This window comes from Lolium perenne, chromosome 5, assembly GCF_019359855.2.
Source record: "Lolium perenne isolate Kyuss_39 chromosome 5, Kyuss_2.0, whole genome shotgun sequence".
NCBI classification, from domain to species: Eukaryota; Viridiplantae; Streptophyta; class Magnoliopsida; order Poales; family Poaceae; genus Lolium; species Lolium perenne.
Genome location: NC_067248.2, coordinates 118,820,204 through 118,840,378, shown reverse-complemented (window position 1 = coordinate 118,840,378; position 20,175 = coordinate 118,820,204). Strand labels below are relative to the sequence as shown.

The window sequence follows — 20,175 nt, the reverse complement described above, 5'->3', positions numbered from 1 at the left end:
ACAATATGGTGTTGGTGATGGAACTGCCGACGGAAAGTAAGTCCTCAACCTGATATAGTTTCTTAATTCAAATTCCTGTGTCTTGTAGTCTTTTGGTGTTTTCATTATCTGTGTGAACCATCAACAAATAATTGTCTTGCGCTCTATTCATATGTTTATCTTTTGAAACACAATTGCTACAAGCTTGTACCAGAAGATTGAAAAGTCCCAAGTGTTATTAGTTACATCTGTATACAATAATTTTTGGATTATACTGTTTATATAGGTACACAAATATAAGTAGTCATATAGAGTTGTACTATTTTAGATTTTCTGAGCTCCTGTTAATTGATCTAGATCAGTGTGTAGAGGTCATTACATTAATTCCACATACTCGGTACTTTTACAGTGATTTCCTATCGACTCACACTAATGCAGGTAGTAATCACTTGCTACAGTCTGAAACATGTTTTATAGTGAAAGAGGAAGCAAGTTCGCATGCGCATATTATTCGGTATGATTCCTTATTCAAAAGTTTTATCTGTATACCACAATTGATTCAAAGTTGGATACCTTAAATAAGAGAGTTGTTGCATTCGGTTTAATGTGGTTACAAGAAGGCGGTCTTCCGAAAGATTATGTATATTAAGATGGGCCACCTACATTTGCCAATGATGTCTCGTATAAAGGGGTTATTCAATTTCAATGTGTTTTGTATACTTTTGTAGATGCTTGATGTAAAAGGAATTCAATGCATCATGTGACTTTGTGTGTAGTCTGAAAGATGATATATGTTGAATTGTTAATTATTCGCATACATTTCTTTTGATGTTCTATCTTCAGGGGGACATGTTAAGGTGGAGTGGGATATAATACACATACTACATATTATCCTTTTGGAAGGTGAGGGGTAAGCAAGGTGAGGGTAAAAATGCTATGATGTGAAAGCTGAACATATTTGTTAAATAAGACGCCAATCAATATCGTCCGTAGCAACGCACGGGCATTCAACTAGTGCTACTAGTTTGTGACTTTCGTGATACAAAATCATAATCACCTACAAGTGTTTTTGAATACGAATATAACAACTTAGATTTAATGTCACGGAAAGTACATACTACTAGAGTAATGTATTTCAGAAGGGAGTGAGTATAGTATTTATTTGATGGTCATGCGCAAAGTATTTTAGATGTGTGATACTGGTAAATTGAGAGAGCTAGTCAAAGAAACGAAAGGACTAGATGGTTGCTAAGTTGTACTGTATAACCAGGGATGCAGGCGTCCCGATTCGTACGGCAAAACTCATCAATAAGTTCAGTTCACAGTTAACCCATCACAGCTATAAAATTAGCACTAGATTCTTAGTGCGCTATTCGCCAGCCCAGCTTGCATCCTAACTGTAACACGTCAAAACTGTTGAAATAAACTTTTGCATAGCCTCTTTTCATCAGTTTGAACTTTTGAAAAACTTTCTTCCGACAATTCACAGACTCGTACATCGTTCCATTGGTCTGAAGAGCAACTAATACATGTGGATTCAACAATAATCCTATCTAGCACTAGCAGAAGTGCAGGGCAAGATTCATTCAGCATCAGGACAATCTTATCTACCACTATCTTCTTATCTTCTTGTTGCTTCAGTAAGCAGGCTTGGTGAAGAGCCTGACGTCCCTCCATCGCGACTCCATGTAGTGCGAGGGGTTGCTCTGCGCGTACACTCCGAACTTGAAGTAGTGCTCGTGGCCGCCACGCCCCGCCACGCGCAGCCGCTCCTCGCCGTCGATGAACACGGCCAGCGTCCCGTTGCCGCCGACGTCGTGGATCACGTTGAGCCGGAACCACCGGTCGTAGATGCCGCCCTCGACGACCTGCATGTCGTAGTACCGCAGCGCGCCGTTGTAGACGTGCAGCATCAGCGTCGTCGCGTGCTTCGCCGCGCCGAACACCTGCATGATGGACACCCCGGAGGTGCCGCCGGGGACGTAGGCGTAGCCTTCGAACTGCCACACGCCGGAGCTGTACGTTTGCTGCGTCACGGCCGGCCGAAGTTTAATTAGCACAGCAAATTAAACCGCCCGCAGTACTGGAGTTAGCTGATTATTACCATGCGGATCTCTGTTCGAGGCTTGGTGTGGCTGGTGGTGCTGTGAGGCTTGTCGCTGCAGTACACCCACAGCCGCCGCATGCTGTTCACGAACTCGTACCGTTGATTCAGCGGCAGGTCGTACGGACTCTGCACCGGGAGCTGCGTGTCGTTGAGCGGCACGGTGACGAAGCCGGTGGTAGGGTCGCAGTAGTCGGCGGCGCTAGCCCCGTGCGTGGAGACTGACAGAGCCAGGACGAGGGCGAGCTGCACACAGAGATTGAGCATGCCAGGAGTCATTTCTAGCTACAATTAAATGAAGCTCCTGATCAAGTGTCAAGCAAGCTTCTGATCGATGTGTGTATATATATGCATACTGTGCTACTTGTAGAGCTCAGTGTAATGCTGCCTGTTGGGATTGCTAAATTAGGATATTTCAGCTTCTTAATGCCCAAGTCCACGTCACAATCATGAACATTTCAACCAGACAAATCTAATTAACTATAAACTCTCTAAATAGAGCAGAACCCTCGGACTATTTGAAATGGGTATTTGGCCATGTATACAATAGGAAACAAATTAATTTTGAGGACGTATGTCCATGTCATCAAGGTCTACTTGTAGCATTTGGGAGTGGACTAGTGGTAGTTAACATAGTGTACCTGTCTATTTGTCAGTGCACGTACGGAGCAAAAATTATAGGCGGCCAGCAGAGCACCCAGCTTTGGGTTTATTCTTTTATTCGAATATAAACGCAGGGCCGCTTTGAGATGTTTCCAAATTAAGTGCTTGCCTCTTGTGGTCTTTGACCAGGCTAGACTGTGCAAAGAGCCTAAGAGACGATCGTCCGTGACAAACAAAACCGGCCGATCAGGACGGCAGAGAATAGATGGATCTAACTAAAATAATTAGCAGACCATAATGCATGTATACATTAGATTGAAGTGACAAGTAAATGGGTTTATGCGTGTATGATGGTGTGTCCGTGACTTAGTGTGTGTGTGTGTTAACGCCAGCATTCTTGGAAGACATATGCATCTATATGGTTGTTTGGATGAGAAACGAGAATTAGTCGACATCAAAGCATACGCAGCTCAACATATCATTGAAGACGACTTTTCACCGTTGCTTCTACATTACTTGGGCTTCCCACCTCGGTTCTGCGATTAGATTGCCGCTCTTTTATTCTCCTCCGATTCAAGAATCCTCCTTAATAGTATTCCCGGAGAGCGGATTAAGCATGGTGGTTGGCTGCTGCAAGAGGGCCACCGCTTTCCCCTCTCCTCTTCGACATCACCATTGACCCGCTTCAACGCATCCTTCAAGTGGCCACTGACCATGGGCTCCATCAACGCCTCCCTAGGAAGGGTGCTCGGTTCTGGACTTCTCTTTATGCAGATAACGCGTCAATCTTCGTGGCTCTCGATCCTTCACGAATTCTGAACAACTTTGGTGCTGTCATCAAAGTCTGTTTGTAGTATTTGGAAGTATGTGTACTGATAGTTGTCTATTTGTCAGTGTGCACGTACAGAGCAAAAATATTTTGGCCAGCAGAGCACCCAGCGTGGGTTCATTTTTTAATCTGAACCCAAGGCCGCTTTGAGATGTTTCCAAATTAGGGTGGCTTTGCCTCTGATATCTTTGACTAGGCTTAAGAACAAACCTAACTGGCGATCAGGACGCTCGAGAATAGATGAAAAAATGACAAGATCCACCACATCACATAACTACCACACTGGGCCTCTGAATCCAAAGGATGCACACATCTTTCTTCTTTATTAAATTATTCGCAATGCTTTAAAAGGGGAATACAAAGGGACCGGATCTAGAAAGAAAATTGGGCAACGTATTTGAGAGTTCATGTCGGGATTGACTTCCAAATTTACATGAAGGGAAACTGGGCAACGTATACGAGTAGGTACCGTACCGACATGATTTTCTGTTTCCAAATTAGATAATGATTTATATAATCCAACAATTAAGAGAAAACTCTTATCTCTGCATAGGTGGCGGTCCTGATCCTGTACGTCTAGATAGAAGGATCGCGACCCTACTCCTCGTTGAAACAACGCCCTTTGGCGCTGGTGTCCTGCAAGCAGCTGCCGGCGGTGGACGTGCCAGCTGATAGCGCTACCGGACCTCTCGTCTAGACGACCAGCGACGACGTCCAGCTTCGGGACAAGCAAACATGTTGATCTCTCGTTGCCATGGCTGCGCTGCAGTAGTTGACGGCAACGACGTTGATCTGAGGTATAATGAACAACGAGTTCTCGTCACCCAGTTCAACGCTGCCACCGTGCACCTGGAACACAGAGTCGGCATGGTGATGGGCGTCAACCTCCCGGACTTGCCTGGGACGCGGAGACGGCATGGTGATGCGTGTCAATCTCCCGAACACGTCCGACAACATGGTTAAGAAAATAACGAGCCATACATAGCAAGCTTGCCTGCTCGGGATGGTGCCCTTCATGGTTTCATGGGAGAGTACAAAGTTTCGACCATCGTCAACGCTGGGACAATGTGTGTCACGGACAGGTGTTCACTACAGGAACCGACCTGTGCGCCGACGGCAGGGAACCCTCGGCATAGCCATAAAGTGTTGTCGGCGTAGCCTACACAAAGGGCAGCCCTCGGCGCAGCTCCTCGGCGGAGCCACGTGGACCGTCGGCGTAGACCGTATACGCCGACGGCCAAGATGGACCCTCGGCGTCTAGACCCTCGGCGCATGCCTGTGGGGCCACGCCGTCCTTTAACGAACGTCGTCTCTAAGCCAACGGCCTTGCCCTCGGCTTAAATGGACGTACGCCAAGGGTGGCCGTCGGCGTAGAGAATATAAAAAACAGGAGGAGGCTATGCCGAGGGATGCCCTCGGCTGGCTCTAAGGCCATGACAGCGCCGTCATGGCCTAGCATTGGAGGGGCGCATGCCCAGGCCTACGCCGACGGCCTGGAATGCGCCGAGGGCAGACGTTGGCCTAGCGTTTCCTACGACGATAACGTCGCTACGCCGACGGTTTTCTTAGTGGGCTGGCCTGGCCGGCCCATAGGCCGACGGTCCCGTATGAGCAGGCCGTCGGCGCCTTGCGCCATTCTTATAGTGGTTGCATGGTGCTCAGCCTTGGAAGCAATGGCCGATGGACGGCTATGGTCTGACAACAACACAACGATGTGGCCGTGGCCGGATAACAATGACTTGGACATACCTGAGGAGATCAATTAAGATTGATGTGATGATTCATGTCAGGCTGGTGGTTGAAGTCGGATGCTGAAGCAAATTTCTGGGATTCCTATTTACTTTTGCTCGGTATGTTCATTTCATTCTATTATCTCTACTTCTTAGTGCTAACTTTAGATCAGTTTTTTAGTGCTAGCTTTAACTCATAGAGACATGTTCTTTTCTGGTTTGTCATGGCATATGGATGGATGCAGCTCAATGAGGCAACATGCATCAATGCAGACAATTATTTCGATCTGATGTGTAATTTGTTTTGTAGATCAGACCTTTGCGGAGGCTAACGGAGACTAGCATCGTGAAAGGATCCAGAGAATGAAAGAGATTGATTTGGGATTCGGTCAAAATGCCAATTTAATCAAAGAGATATATCCGTTACAAGGTATGGTAATCATGTTAGCATAATGGTAATGCGTCTTTAAATTTTTACTCTTCCGCTGCAACGCGCGGGCATAGTGCTAGTAAGTATAAGACTGTGTTAAAAAAGAAGAGAGTTTGAAGATCCTTAAGATTTGCTCGTTTCTTTAGATTTTATTTTGTAACAGTTAAAATTAGATCGTGTATCTCTACCATATAATATTTGTTGTAAATATATATAGTACTGATTGTCCAAAAAAATAGCTGCCGACTGTATGCAGGCCAAAGACAAGTTCAACGCAGCGTTCTATCGGCGCTTTCTAGTTGTTAAAGTCCTCACGAAGTATTGCTACTTGTCAAACTAATTAACCTCTCAGCCACCACCAATTCACCATGGCCTCATGCTGTTCCAGCGCACGTCGCCACCGGCTGTCGGCCAGCACGGTACCATGGCCTCATCTGCCGAGCGCACGGCACTCATAGTCGTAGCAGTACTCCTATGCGCCGTCGGGGCTGCGGCTGACGGCTGCAACCTCACCGCAGGGTTCGCCAAGGTGGAGCTCCATGAGGGCGACTTCCTGGTGCAGAGCCCCTACGACGTGCCGGTGGACCAGCGATACCGCTACGACGCTGGCACCGGCGTCCGGACCTTCTGGGTGTACGCCGCCGACAAGGCCTTCAAGGCCGTCACGCCGACGAACCCGCGGACGGAGGTCCGGCTCGCCGGCCATGACTACTCGTCGGGTGTGTGGCAGTTCGAGGGGGACGTGTACGTTCCGGCGGGTACGTCCGGGACGTCGGTGGTTCAGATCCACAACGAGAACGGCGGCACGCCGGCGACGACGATGATGCTGCACTCTACAACGGCAGCATGCGGTGGTACAGCGGGCGCGAGGTGGAGGCGTGCGTCTACGGCCGGTGGATCAGGGTGAACGTGGTGCACGACGTCGGCGCGTCCACGGTCGCCGTGTACGTCGACGGGGCGTCGAGGGTGGCCGCCGTCGCCGTGGCACCGAGCGCGTCGCACTACTTCAAGTTCGGGGTGTACATGCAGCATCACGACGTGTCCACGCTCATGGTGGCGCGGTGGAGGAACGTCTCCGTCTACACCAAGCCTTACTAGCTAGCTAATTTGTGACTGCGGTAGTGATGAGCCGATCATTGACGAATAAATGGACCGAACCTTGTGTTAGTACTCCGTTTTAACCATGTACTGAACTGGCGTAGTCGCCGCACCAGCAGAGCTCGATCTCATCGTCGCCGGCCGATTCCTCCGCATGTGTGCAGATCCTAGCTAGTCCCATCGCCACTAGTATAAAAAGGGGCAACCGTCTAAGCCTTTAGTACCGGTTCTCTTACGAACCGGTATTAAAGGGGTTATTTGTACCGGTTCGGGTGCTCAGGTGGGCGAGGAGCTTTCGTACCGGTTCGTTAGGGGCTTTCGTACCGGTTCGTGTTAGAAACCGGTATGAAAGGTCTTCGATCCGAATTTCAGGCGCGGGTGGGGCCAGGGCTGGACCTTTGGTACCGGTTCATCTAAAGAACCGATACTAAAGGGTCCTCTATATGATCAATGCCACCCCGTCTCCGATCCTTTCTCATTTTCTCCTCTCTCTCACATTTCTAAATATTTTGCACCTCTCACACTCCAACAAATCTTCATTTTTTCTCCATCATTTTAACAAGATTAACGACATCCATCTATCCAAGGGTTAGCAATATCATACTTTCTTCCGGCGTTCCTAATTTAGCTCATTTCTTTGCTAGTTTAACTCGTATTATGTTTCTAGTGCTAGCAAGGTGTTCGATGAAATGCCTAAGTTAGGGATTTTATTTTTTATATGCAATTTGAGCTCAAATTAAAGTATGTTATGTAGGTTTTAGTATCATCCCCGTCCTCACCGCCGTCGATCGCCAGCGTCGTCCCCTAGCCGGCACCGTGCCACCTCGGTGAGCCTCTTCTTTTTTATAAAAAAAAACTTATTTTTATGTGATGAACTTGAATATTAATTAAGTTGGTCACTCATATATCCATGATGTTGTGTAATTAATGATTTTTGATATACTTATATAATACAGATGAGTCAACAATGGATGTACGGTGACCGGTGCCATCCCGACTTCATTAATGGCATGCATTATTTTCTCAACGTGGCTGAGGCAAACAGACGGTTGAATGGTTTCATCTATTGTCCATGTAGTTCCTGTAAGAATATGAAGGATTACTCTAGCTACCTCAAAGAACCTTCACGTCCACCTGCTGGAGAACGGTTGCATGCCCAACTATAATTGTTGGACCAAGCATGAAGAAAGAGGGGTTATATTGGAAGACAACGAAGAAGAAGAGGATAGTGACAACTATCCTATGTTCACTGAAGACGGTGATAGTAGAATGGGTGAAGACGAAGCTGAAAAAGAGCCCATTTTTGATGAGCCAATTTTTGATGACCCCGCTGACGATTTGGGTCGGGCCATTCTTGATGCGAAGATAAACTGCGGAAATGAAAAGGAAAGGTTGAAGTTGGAGAAAATGTTAGAGGATCACAACAAACTGTTGTACCCAAATTGCGAAGATGGCCAGAAAAAGCTGGGTACCACGCTAGAATTGCTGCAATAGAAGGCAGAGAATGGTGCTTCTGACAAGAGATTTGAAAAGTTGCTGAAAATAATAAAGAAGATGCTTCTAGGGGAGCACGTATTGCCCTCTAGTACGTACAAAGTAAAGAAAGTTGTCTGCCCTCTAGGATTAGAGGTGCATAAGATACATGCATGCATCAATGACTGCATCCTCTACCACGAGGAGTACGAGAATTTGAATGCATGCCCGGTATGTAGTGCATTGAGGTATAAGATCAGGCGAGATGACCTGGCGATGTTGAGGGCGAGTCCACCCCCAAGAAGAGGGTTCCTGCGAAGGTGATGTGGTATGCTCCTATAATACCATGATTGAAACGTTTGTTGTAAAAAAATAGCATGTCAAGTTGTTGCGATGGCACAAAGAGGACCGTAAGAAATATTTGATGCTGAGACACCCCGCTGACGGGTGGCAGTGGAGAAAAATCGACAAAGAGTTCAAGTCATTTTCAGATGACGCGAGGAACTCAAGATTTGGTCTAAGTACAGATGGATTTAATCCTTTCGGGGAGCAGAGCTCCAGTCATAGCACCTGGCCAGTGATGTATCTATAACCTTCCTCCTTGGTTGTGCATGAAGCGGAAGTTCATTATGATGCCAGTGCTCATCTAGGGCCTGAGGCAACCCGGCAACGACATTGATGTGTACCTGAGGCCATTGGTTGAAGAACTTTTACAGTTGTGGCTTGAAGAAGGTATACCTATGCGGGATGAGCACGAACAAAAGGAATTTAACCTACGAGCGTTGTTGTTTGTAACCATCAATGATTGGCCTGCTCTTAGTAACATTTTCAGGGCAGTCAAACAAGGGATACAATGCATGCACACACTATTTAGGTGAGACTGACAGTATATATTTGGGAAACAAGAATGTGTACCTGGGGCATCGTCGATTTCTTCCAAAACAACATCACGTAAGAAAGAGAGGAAAGCATTTCAGAGGTGAGGCAGATAACCGAACGAAGCCTACCCGCCCTACTGGGGATGTTATATATGATATGGTCAAGGATTTATAAGTGATATTTGGAAAGGGTCCCGGCGGACAATATGTTCTGCATGATGTTGACGGACACGTACCCATGTGGAAGAAGAAGTCTAATTTCGGGATCTAACCTACTGGAAATTCCTAGAGGTTCACTCTGCAATCGACGTGATGCACGCGTCGAAAAATCTTTGCGTGAACCTGCTAAACTTCTTGGGCGTGTATGGAAAGACAAAATATACACCGGATGCACGACAGGACCAGCAAACTATCCACGAAGGAAACAACCTGAATCCAGAGAAGTATCAAGGTCCTGCCAGCTACGCTCTTACCAAAAAAGAGAAAGAGATCTTTTTTGAAGTCCTGAGTACCATCAAGGTCCCGTCTGGCTTCTCGTCGAATATAAAGGGAATAATAAACATGTCAGAGAAAAAGTTTCAAAACCTAAAGTCTCATGACTGCCACGTGATTATGACACAATTACTTCCGGTTGCATTGAGGGGGCTTCTGCCGGAAAATGTTCGAGTACCCATTGTGAAGCTATGTGCGTTCCTCAATGCAATTTCTCAGAAGGTGATCAATCCACTAACTCTACAAAATTTACAGAAGGATGTGGTGCAATGTCTAGTCAGCTTCGAGTTGGTGTTCTCACCATCCTTCTTTAATATTATGACACATCTCCTAGTTCACCTGGTCGAAGAGATTGGCGTTCTCGGTCCTGTATTTCTACACAACATGTTCCCCTTTGAGAGATTCATGGGAGTCTTAAAGTAGTACGTTCATAACCGTGCTAAGCCAGAAGGAAGCATCTCCAAGGGCTATGGAACAGAGGAGGTCATTGAGTTTTGTGTTGATTTTATTCCTGACCTTAAGCCAATCGGTGTTCCTGAATCGCGCTATGAGGGGAGACTACGTGGAAAAGGCACACTAGGAAAGAAAGCAACAATGTGTATGGACGGAAATTCTTTCACTCAAGCACACTACACAGTTCTACATAATTCCATCTTGGTGGCTCCGTACAAAGAGGAACACAAGGATATCTTACGCTCTGAATACCCGGAGCAACGTGAAGATTGGATTGATGGAGAACACATGGTTGGTTGCAAAAACGTCTCATGAATGTCACTGATGACGAGCAGCTACACTTGTTGGCCAAGCAACCATCTTCGACTATATCGACTTTTCAAGGGTACGAGATTAATGGGAATACATTTTACACGTTCGTCCAAGATAAAAAGAGCACCAACCAAAATAGTGGTGTCCGCTTTGATGCATCAGATGACAGTGGGAAGAAGGTCACATATTATGGGTACATAGAGGAGATATGGGAACTTGACTATGGACCTAATTTCAAGGTCCCTTTGTTCCGGTGCAAATGGTTCAACCTGAAAGACGGGGTACAGGTAGACCCGCAATACGGAATGACTACAGTGGATCTCAAGAATCTAGGGTACGACACCGAACCATTCGTCCTAGCTAGTGAAGTGGCTCAGTTTTTTTATGTGAAGTACATGTATACCAAACCGAAAAAAAAGAAAGGCAAGAGGACACATCATACGATGAGCCAAAACGCCACATAGTTCTTTCAGGAAAAAGAAACATCGTGGGAGTAGAGGACAAGACAGACATGTCAGAAGATTTTAATAAGTTTGATGATATTCCACCCTTCAAGGTAAAAACTGACCCAAGCATCATCTTAAATAATGAAGATTGTCCATGGTTGCGTCGCAATCAGAAGAAAGGGAAACACACGAAGAAAACTCAGAAGACTAGATAGGGATCATAACTCGTGTATCTCAATATGGAAATCACTTTTGTGTAATGATGTTACTGTATGTAAGATATTAACAATGAAGATGGAGTCTTTCACGGGCTTGCAGGGAAATTTTTCCGAGGCGCAGCTTCCGAAGATGCTGTAGGACGTGTGCACCAACGACATCTTCGAGAAGCTGCGCCACGGGAGATTTCCCAACCCTTTCCCCATTACTGTTAGAGTAGATGGAGTCTTTCACGGGCTTGCAGGGAAACTTTTCCGAGGCACAGCTTCCGAAGATGCCGTAGGGCGTGTGCACCAACAACATCTTCGAGAAGCTGCGCCACGGGAGATTTCGCAACCCTTTCCTCCATCCATGGGGATGAAACTCTCCCTACCTGCTTGTTGATATGCTTGTTCATCGGCTTGCCAAGGCGTATCGGTGTTCCTTTTATAGGCAGGGCGCCGCTTCTGCTTTGTCTTGTTCCTCTGACAGGGCGTCGTGCGCTACATGCTTTATCTCATCGAGCAGTGCGTCCACCCACACGTCCTTATCCTGCCGACAGCTTTAGTCCCGGTTGCACCCACGAGCCGGTACTAAAGGTTACCCACGCGTCCTTATCCCACCGACAGTTTTGTTAGATGACACAAAAACCACCTTTAGTCCCGGTTGCACCCACCAGCCGGTACTAAACGCCCCAGATAAGGCCGTCCCAGATAAGCCTCCCCCAGATAAGCCCCCCATCTTCCCGCGCTTTCCACCCGTTTCCGCCTTTGTCTTCCCGCCATTTTTTCACTATATATATGTAGGCTTGGCTTTCATTTACATATCACATCTAGACTCATATCTGCAAACCTCTCATCATTCTCTCTCATGGTTTCCATTGTATCTCTAACCCCCCGGGAGGCAGAGGCGCTTTGCGCCTCGAACTACCCCTGCCCACCGGGCTACCGCGTCCCGACCGGCTGGTTGCTGAGCATCGAATGCGTACCGGTTCCTCCTGTCCCTCTAGGTGTGGCGCGCGAGATGGCCATCATGAACCAGTACTACTTCGAGCTCACGCTAGAGCAGCGGAGGAATCCCCAGTGGCATCCGGACTACAGCCCGACTTGGGAATGCTTCTTCATCAATCGGCGTGAGAGTGCGCTTGCTAGGCATGAGGAGGACGGCCCGCCTCGTTCGAACTTCAACGAGGCCGGCCGTCGGCTGTGGTGGCGCGGCCGGACTCTCCAGAGTGTCATGGCCTACCATGGCCCCCGCCTGCGCTACCCTCAGTCCCAGCCCACACGTGCTCACTCGCCGAGGTTCGACTACCGTGACCCCAATGCCAGCGACGACGACATCAGTGACTATGACGACTACAGTGGCGATGTTTATAGGTCTAGGCACGACTATGACTGAATGACTCCAACATTCGAATCTGGTCATGTATCTTAATTTTCAGTTGAGTTATGTACTTTTAATTCGAGTTCAATCGTAATAAAATTTTCCCGCGCGACGTCGTGGCGGGAAACTTTCCCGCGCGGACGTCGTCGTGACGGGAGTAAAGAAAAGAAATAGAAAAAATATAGAAAAGAAATAGAAACTAAATAGAAAAAGAAAAAAGAAAAGAAAAGGAAAAGAAAAATAAAAACAAATGAAAAAGAAACAGAAAAGAAAAAAACAGAAATACGAAAAAGAAATACGAAAAATGAAATAGAAATAGAAATGAATTAAAAAATAGAAATGAAAAGAAACATAAAATAAAAAGAAAAAGAAACAGAAAAGAAAAAAGAAACAGAAAAGAAAAAAGAAATAGAAAAGAAACGGCAAAAGAAAAGAAAAAAAAGAGAAAAAAAAACCTTTGGTACCGGTTGGCTCCACCAGCCGGTACGAAAGGTCTTTCGTACCAGTTGGTGGTACCAACCGGTACCAAAGTTCCGTCGCGTTGTTCCCTTAGGCGCGCAACACCAAATCGGTGCCAAAAACGCACAGATACAGTACTGCTCGACCGCGCGCCCGCTTGCCCGCTCGCCATCGCCGTCGTCCACGTCGTCACCGTCGCCGTCGTCCACGCCGTCACCGTCGACCGCGCCACACCGTAGCAGACCGTCGCCTTCGCAATCGCCTTCGTCCACGCGCCGCTCCACTCCGCGCCGTCTGCAGGTATGTGCGCCCCCGTCGCCTCCCTCCCCTTCTCCGGCGCCGTCGCCCGTCGCCGATGCGCCGCCACCGCGAGACCGTGGCCGCCGCCGCTACGCGCAATGCCGTGACCGAGACCTGCTGGAGGCCGACTGTCTGTGCCACGCCGCCGCACACCACCGCTCGACGCCGCACACCAGGTGCTCGGCGGAATCCCTGGCCTGGACGGCAGGCGGGGCTTGCGCCCGGACCTGGACGGGGGCTCCTGCTGATGGAGGGGAAGGAGACCGCACGCGCCTGTCCGCCGGCGGGGCTTGCGCACGGGCCTGGACGGGGAAGGGAGCCGGCGGCTCCTCGCCGCGCTTCAGGATCCGGACCACCATCTGGGGCTTGGCGGTGGCGTCCTTGGTCGGGGACGGCTGCTTGCGGGCCGGCTTGGCCGGTGGGGACCGGCGACCGGCTGCCAGCTTCGGCGCCGGTGAAATAACCGCCGCCATCTTGGGTGGCGACGAACTAACCGCCAGAGCGACGGCCTTCGGTGGGGGCGAGCCGGCCTTGGCGTGGCGCCGGCGGAGCGACTTGATGGGGGACGCGGCGAAGGCGTCGAGGTGCATCGTGTTGGCGAGCGCGTCGTGGGATCTGAGCACCGCCGTCGCCATGGGGACCTAACCCTAACGGTCTGTGGCGGTGCCGAGTCCGTGGTGGTGCCGCCGCGACATCGAGGAGGAGTGCCGAGTCCGTGGCGGTGCCGCCGCGATATAGAGTTAGGGTCGAGAAACAGAGAGAAGAGCGAGAGGAGGAGGAGGAGCACCGAGTGTTAGGGTTAGGGTCGAGAAAAAGAGAGAAGAGCGAGAGGAGGAGGAGCGCCGAGTGTTAGGGTTAGGGTCGAGAAAAAGAGAGAAGAGAAAGAGGAGGAGGGGGAACGCCGAGTCCGTGGCCGTGGCGGTGCCGCCGCGACATAGAGTTAGTGTTAGGGTTAGGGTTATTGCCTTCTTCATTTGAATTGTTATCCATCTAGCAATCTGTTATGATCATGACATGATGAATGAAATAATTTCTTTCTTAATTTTGTAGTGACATTGAGCTATGGAGGACGGCACCTTCGTCCGAGATGAGGATCAAGAAGAAATGGTGCAGAAAATGATATTTGAGAGTGCCCGTGGGCCGGAACCCGATGGAGATGAAAATGAGTTCACACAATTTCTGAACGATTTCGGCGAGGGACTTGAGTCTGAAGAAATTAGAAGAGACAACGAAGTGTCCATAACAAACTCCGGCGAGCTCTGGGGAATCCTGAACACGTTGGACGGGCACGAGCTCGCCCAGGTCTCACCATGAAGGAAGCGTGGCCAGACTGCGCTGACACTTATAGAAACCGTTCGCGAAAGAAGAAGAAGGAGTCAGACAGGTTAACAGAATTGTTAAATAGGGTGGAGGCGCTTGAGAAAAATCAGAGGGCACCTGATCAACCGCTGTTTCTACAGGATCCTCAAGCCGATGCTGCCCCATCTCAGCGAAGAAGCAGTGTGGGTTCCTCGCATCTTGACGGATGTGGAGGAAGCTACTGATACGTCTCAAACGTATCTATAATTTCTTATGTTCCATGCTAGTTTTATGACAATACCTACATGTTTTGTTCATACTTTATGATGTTTTTATGCGTTTTCCGGAACTAACCTATTAACGAGATGCCGAAGTGCCAGTTCATGTTTTGTGTTGTTTTTGGTTTCATAAATCCTAGTAAGGAAATATTCTCGGAATTGGACGAAATCAAGGCCCACGATCTTATATTTCCACGAAGCTTCTAGAACACCAGAGAGGCACCAGAGGGGAGGCCCAGGGCCTCCACACAACAAGGCGGCGCGGACAGAGGGGGGGCGCGCCCCCCTACTGTGTGGGTCCCACGTGGCCCCTCCGACTCCGCCTCTTCGCCTATTTAAAGCTCCCTGACCTAAATCTTCGATACGGAAAAGCCACGGTACGAGAAACCTTCCAGAGCCGCCGCCATCGCGAAGCCAAGATCTGGGGGACAGGAGTCTCTGTTCCGGCACGCCGCCGGGACGGGGAAGTGCCCCCCGGAAGGCATCTCCATCGACACCACCGCCATCTTCATCACCGCTGCTGTCTCCCATGAGGAGGGAGTAGTTCTCCATCGAGGCTAAGGGCTGTACCGGTAGCTATGTGGTTAATCTCTCTCCTATGTACTTCAATACAATGATCTCATGAGCTGCCTTACATGATTGAGATTCATATGAGCTTTGTATCACTATTCGTCTATGTGTTACTCCAGTGATGTTATTAAAGTAGTCTATTCCTCCTTCATGATGTAATGGTGACAGTGTGTGCATCATGTAGTACTTGGCGTAGGTTATGATTGTAATCTCTTGTAGATTATGGAGTTAATTATTACTATGATAGTATTGATGTGATCTATTCCCCCTTTCATAGTGTGATGGTGACAGTGTGCATGCTATGTTAGTACTCGGTATAATTGCGTTGATCTATTATGCACTCTAAGGTTATTTAAATATGAACATCGAATGTTGTGGAGCTTGTTAACTCCGGCATTGAGGTGCTCTTGTAGCCCTACACAATGAATGGTGTTCATCATCCAACAAGAGAGTGTAGAGTGGTTTTATTATGTGATCAATGTTGAGAGTGTCCACTAGTGAAAGTATGATCCCTAGGCCTTGTTTCCAATACTGCAAACTCCGTTTATTTACTGTTCTATTGCATGTTTACTTGCTGCCTTATTTTATTCAGATTGCTATTACCACTCATATACATCCATACTACTTGTATTTCACTATCTCTTCGCCGAACTAGTGCACCTATACATCTGACAAGTGTATTAGGTGTGTTGGGGACACAAGAGACTTCTTGTATCGTGATTGCACTACTAGGAAAAGGCCTAGCCGTAAGACTGCCAGCAGTGGCGCACCATGACTGCCGTGCGCCACTACTACTTAGCAGTGGCGCACCACAAAACGGTGGGCCACTGTTACAAAAGTAGTAGTGGCGCACCTTGATTGTGGTGCGCCATAAGTAAGTGGTGACAGGAGGCCAGCTCCTCCCCCAACCTAGTAGTGGCGCACGTCTCCGGGGTGCGCCGCTGCTACATTTCTTACCTATGGCGCACGTTGGAGAGGTGCGCCACTGCTAGGAGGTGTCCATAGCCCGTTTAGAGATGATAGGCTTAGCAATGGCGCACTTCAGTGGTGCGCCACTGCTACATAGGTTACCTATGGCGCATGTCATTAGGTGCGCCACTGTTAGGGGGTGGCCAGAGCCCCTTTAGAGATGAGAGGCTTAGCAGTGGCGCACCACCTAGCAGTGCGCCATTGCTATGTCACCCTAGCAGTGGCGCACGGCTAGGTGGTGCGCCACTGCTAACCTGGGACCATTTCCTGCTTTTAACCCCTCCACTCACATGTGCCACCCACTTTCCCCAAACACTCTTCCACCACCACCTCCCACCAAATCTGGATCTGGTCGTGTTGCCCCTCCTTCCCACCTCATTTTCACCTCTTCATTCACCAAAATTAAGTTGGTAAACTTAATTTTCTTCATAGGTAAGTAATGGTGAAGCTTTCTTAGCTCAATACCCTACTCAATCTCAACTTTTTACCTCATCCAACACTCTAGGTCTCGCCGTATCGGTAACTTTGTTGGTTTTATGCTTTGTGTGTGACCGGTTCCGATCGTCTTGCACACACACGTGTGTGTGCACATATGTTATGTGAAGCTCATGTGTTGTGTGCGCATGCGCGAAAAGTGTCAACACCCGGATTTTTAAGTCCGAATGCCTATTATGTCATACATCGCAATCCCAGGAATATTGTTGTTGCGAGGCATAATAGTTAAGTATCACAGTCATCATTCATTACAAACCATAAGTCTTACAAATTTTGGAATCACATGATCCATATTACACGAATAGTTGATCTATTGATCAACGAACAAACACAAGTTCATAGTTCAACATAGCGGAAGCGTAAGATACAAGGACTCTCTAGTCCACAGGCCAACGCTTGACGTCGGAAGGCGCTTAGTTGTCGTAGGCGTCCTGCTAGTCATCTCCTTGGTCATCTTCATACTCTGGCCATTTGAATAGCCAGGGACAAAGCCGTGAGTACGTTGAGTACTCGCAAACTAATACTAATGTAAGTGCTAGACATTCTAGTATGGTTTGCTAAGCTCTAGTTTATTTGCATAAAGCTAGTTTTAGTTCACAAAGTTTGAGAAAAGCTTATTCAAGTGCTAACTAACTCAAGTGGGAACATTAGTGTCATTCCCACCATTCAAGTGGTGATTTCAATTCAATTCACCACAAGTCATTTCACCATCACCTTTCAACATCATTTTCAAAGATATGACATTGGAAAACTGTATGGCCTTTCCAACCGTCTGTAACCGTGGACGCGGCTATTCGAATAGGTTTACACTCTGCAGAGGTTGCACACTTGTGCCACAACATTTGATTTCATCCGTCGGGATTTCCCCGAATCATCGTAACACAGTACGCGGATCATCAACCATAACCTTTCACTTACAAATCCTAGTATGAGCACCTCTCCCCATGAGCTTGGCCTCCCAGTGAAGACCAACTGTCAACCTGGGAACTGCACAGGGCTTGGGCCGGACATTCACCTCATTTCGCATCATATCATATAATTTCTTTTGTGGTAGAGGCAGCTTTCGGCATAACCCCGATGACGCTTGTTTAGAGGGAACCCATACTAAGACGCATAAATTTCCAGTTAAGCCCTACCCATAATCAGGTATTGTGGGGGTACTTGATAATTGGAAAGGTATCACATTCAAACCAACACCATTGTTTTATCAAAAATCACTATCTTCTCTTGTTCACCTTCACCTTCATAAATCATTCAATGGAATGCATCATCATTCCAAGGTTTCAAAATTATTTCAAAATCACATTGTTCCCATCTAGAGTAGTCAAGTTTAGTTCATTAGCACTAGCTCTAATTCATGAGGGGTGCTATCTTGCTTTGCTTGGAAGAGACTAACTCACTACTCTAGTAACCAACTTGTACTTTGACCAAAGTTAACTATAAAAGTAACTCATTTAGAAAACAAGTAAAAACTTGTAAAGTAAAAACTTGGGATGGGTTCATGTAAGAAAAGATAAGAAACATGGTGCCTTGCCCCAAGGGGCTTTGCACTTTGCAAGAATATTAGCTTGCCTTGGTAGTTCTCAAACTGTTCCTCCTCCTCCTCTTGGTAGCAACCTTCTTCTTCGGCGTACTCTCCGGTGCTACCGTCTAAATTTGAATACGAGTATAATTACTCACTAATTCAATAGCTATTCCACACATCACATATAAACACACAAACTATTCTATGCACACAAAATAATCTACTTAGGTGCATGGGTTGTGGGGTTTAAATAGAATTCACTTCTTTGTATTTCCTATGTAAATGATAGTTTCCATAGGGTTCTTGAGAAATAATTTCCTCTCATTGAAATCTTCTTAAGATTTAATTTCTCAAACAATCATGGATGAACTCATATTGACCTAAGTCAAATGTTCATCATCATCATTTGGGAAAATGATTTAAATGAGGTAGATCACCTCATACTATTTAAATAACACTACATTTGATTTAAATCTCAAGTACTTCATATAAGAGATTTTGGACCAGAGGTACAAACATCCCATGAAGTCATGTGAGACAAGTTTAAATGAAGTGTAATACTCCACATATTTTACTTTAATAGTTTTGGACAATATCAACTAGTTAAACTAGTCAAATGATCCATTAATTAAACTAGGGCATGATCATGCAAAGTGACCACACCATTTTATTGCATAAACAATTTGTGTAAGTCATATGTGAGCTATTAGAGTTGGAATTAATTTAATATCTATTTTGGTTGATTTTTAATAATTATTTGAATAGGGAAAAGTCCCTGCCTTGTTATTTTTATCACATTAATTCTACAAAGAATCTGGTCATGGGACCAGTGGCATGTTGTAGATAATTTCTCTAGCTTTCCAGCAATATAAAGTTCACTAAATTTGGTTCAGCCAATTTGGAACTATTTAAATTCAAAGTTTGTGCTGTAAGGAAATTGTTTGGGAATTATTTGAATCGAATTTGAATAAAAAGGCCGGCGGGAAAGCTAGGTGGGCTCAAAGATTTAAAAACGGCCCAAGGCCAGCCCAGCCACGGTCCAGTGCCGCGCGGGCTGCCTGACAGCGGGGGCCACTTGTCAGCGACGTTTAAACGCCGAAACGGTATGGGCGAAGCTGGGGCGTAGGATTAGATCAAGCTCTAACGGCCGAGGTTCATCGTCCCGCCGGCGAGAGGGGAGTTCCCGGCGGCTCAGGTAGGGGGTGGGAGAGCTTACGGCGGCTCCAGCAAGGGATGGCAATATGCGCGAGGTAGATGTGGACGACGGCGGTTCTCCTGGTACCGGCGGCTCGTCCTGGGGCGGCTCCAATCGACGGCGAGCTTCGGCGGCGATCACGGGCAGTGGTGTAGCAATTGAGCGGCGGCGGTGGCTAACCGAGGCAGTGGAGTGGCTCAGGTGGTCGAGTGAGAAGAGGGGAAGACGATGGTGTGCTCAGATGGTTCAGGGGAGTGCTCTATTTATAGCGACGCGAGGGTGCTGCGGGGCAGAGAAGAAGTCGACACGCGCGCAGCGTCTCCGGCGAGCTGTCGAGCTAGGCGGCGATGCTGTCGGGTTCTCCTCGTCCAGGCGAAGCTAGGGGTGGTGTTGGCACGGTCGGGCGGCGTGGTATGGCGTGGGATTGTGTCCGTGTCTGTCGCGCCCGCGGCGGAGCAGGGTTGGCTTCTCCGGCGACGGCGGGTGCGGGTCGTGGTCGAGGGCGTGTCCAACAGCGTCGCGGTGTCACGGTGAGGCTCAAGGTGCTCGCAGGGGGTCCAGGGGCTGCGTGTACTGGCGGGGCGGCGCGTGGCCAGTGCGCGTCCATGGCGCGCATGGTCGCGACGCGAGCGGCATACTGGCGGTTTTGGGCGCGCGTCCTCCGGCGTAGCTAGGGCATC

At 47.9% G+C, this 20,175-nt stretch overlaps 1 protein-coding gene and 1 pseudogene across 1 annotated transcript; one reads left to right on the top strand and one right to left on the bottom strand.

The window, feature by feature from the left end:
• Window positions 1–1,395: 1,395 nt before the first annotated feature.
• Window positions 1,396–2,409, bottom strand: LOC127304777 (citrate-binding protein-like). The gene is made up of 2 exons (XM_051335365.1): window positions 2,084–2,409; window positions 1,396–2,006 (listed from the first exon to the last, which is right to left on the bottom strand). The coding sequence occupies exons 1-2, from the start codon at window positions 2,360–2,362 to the stop codon at window positions 1,617–1,619; spliced, it is 669 nt and encodes a 222-aa protein (XP_051191325.1). The 5' UTR covers window positions 2,363–2,409; the 3' UTR covers window positions 1,396–1,616.
• A 3,690-nt stretch (window positions 2,410–6,099) lies between these two features.
• Window positions 6,100–6,773, top strand: LOC127303525 (citrate-binding protein-like; annotated as a pseudogene).
• Window positions 6,774–20,175: the final 13,402 nt, after the last annotated feature.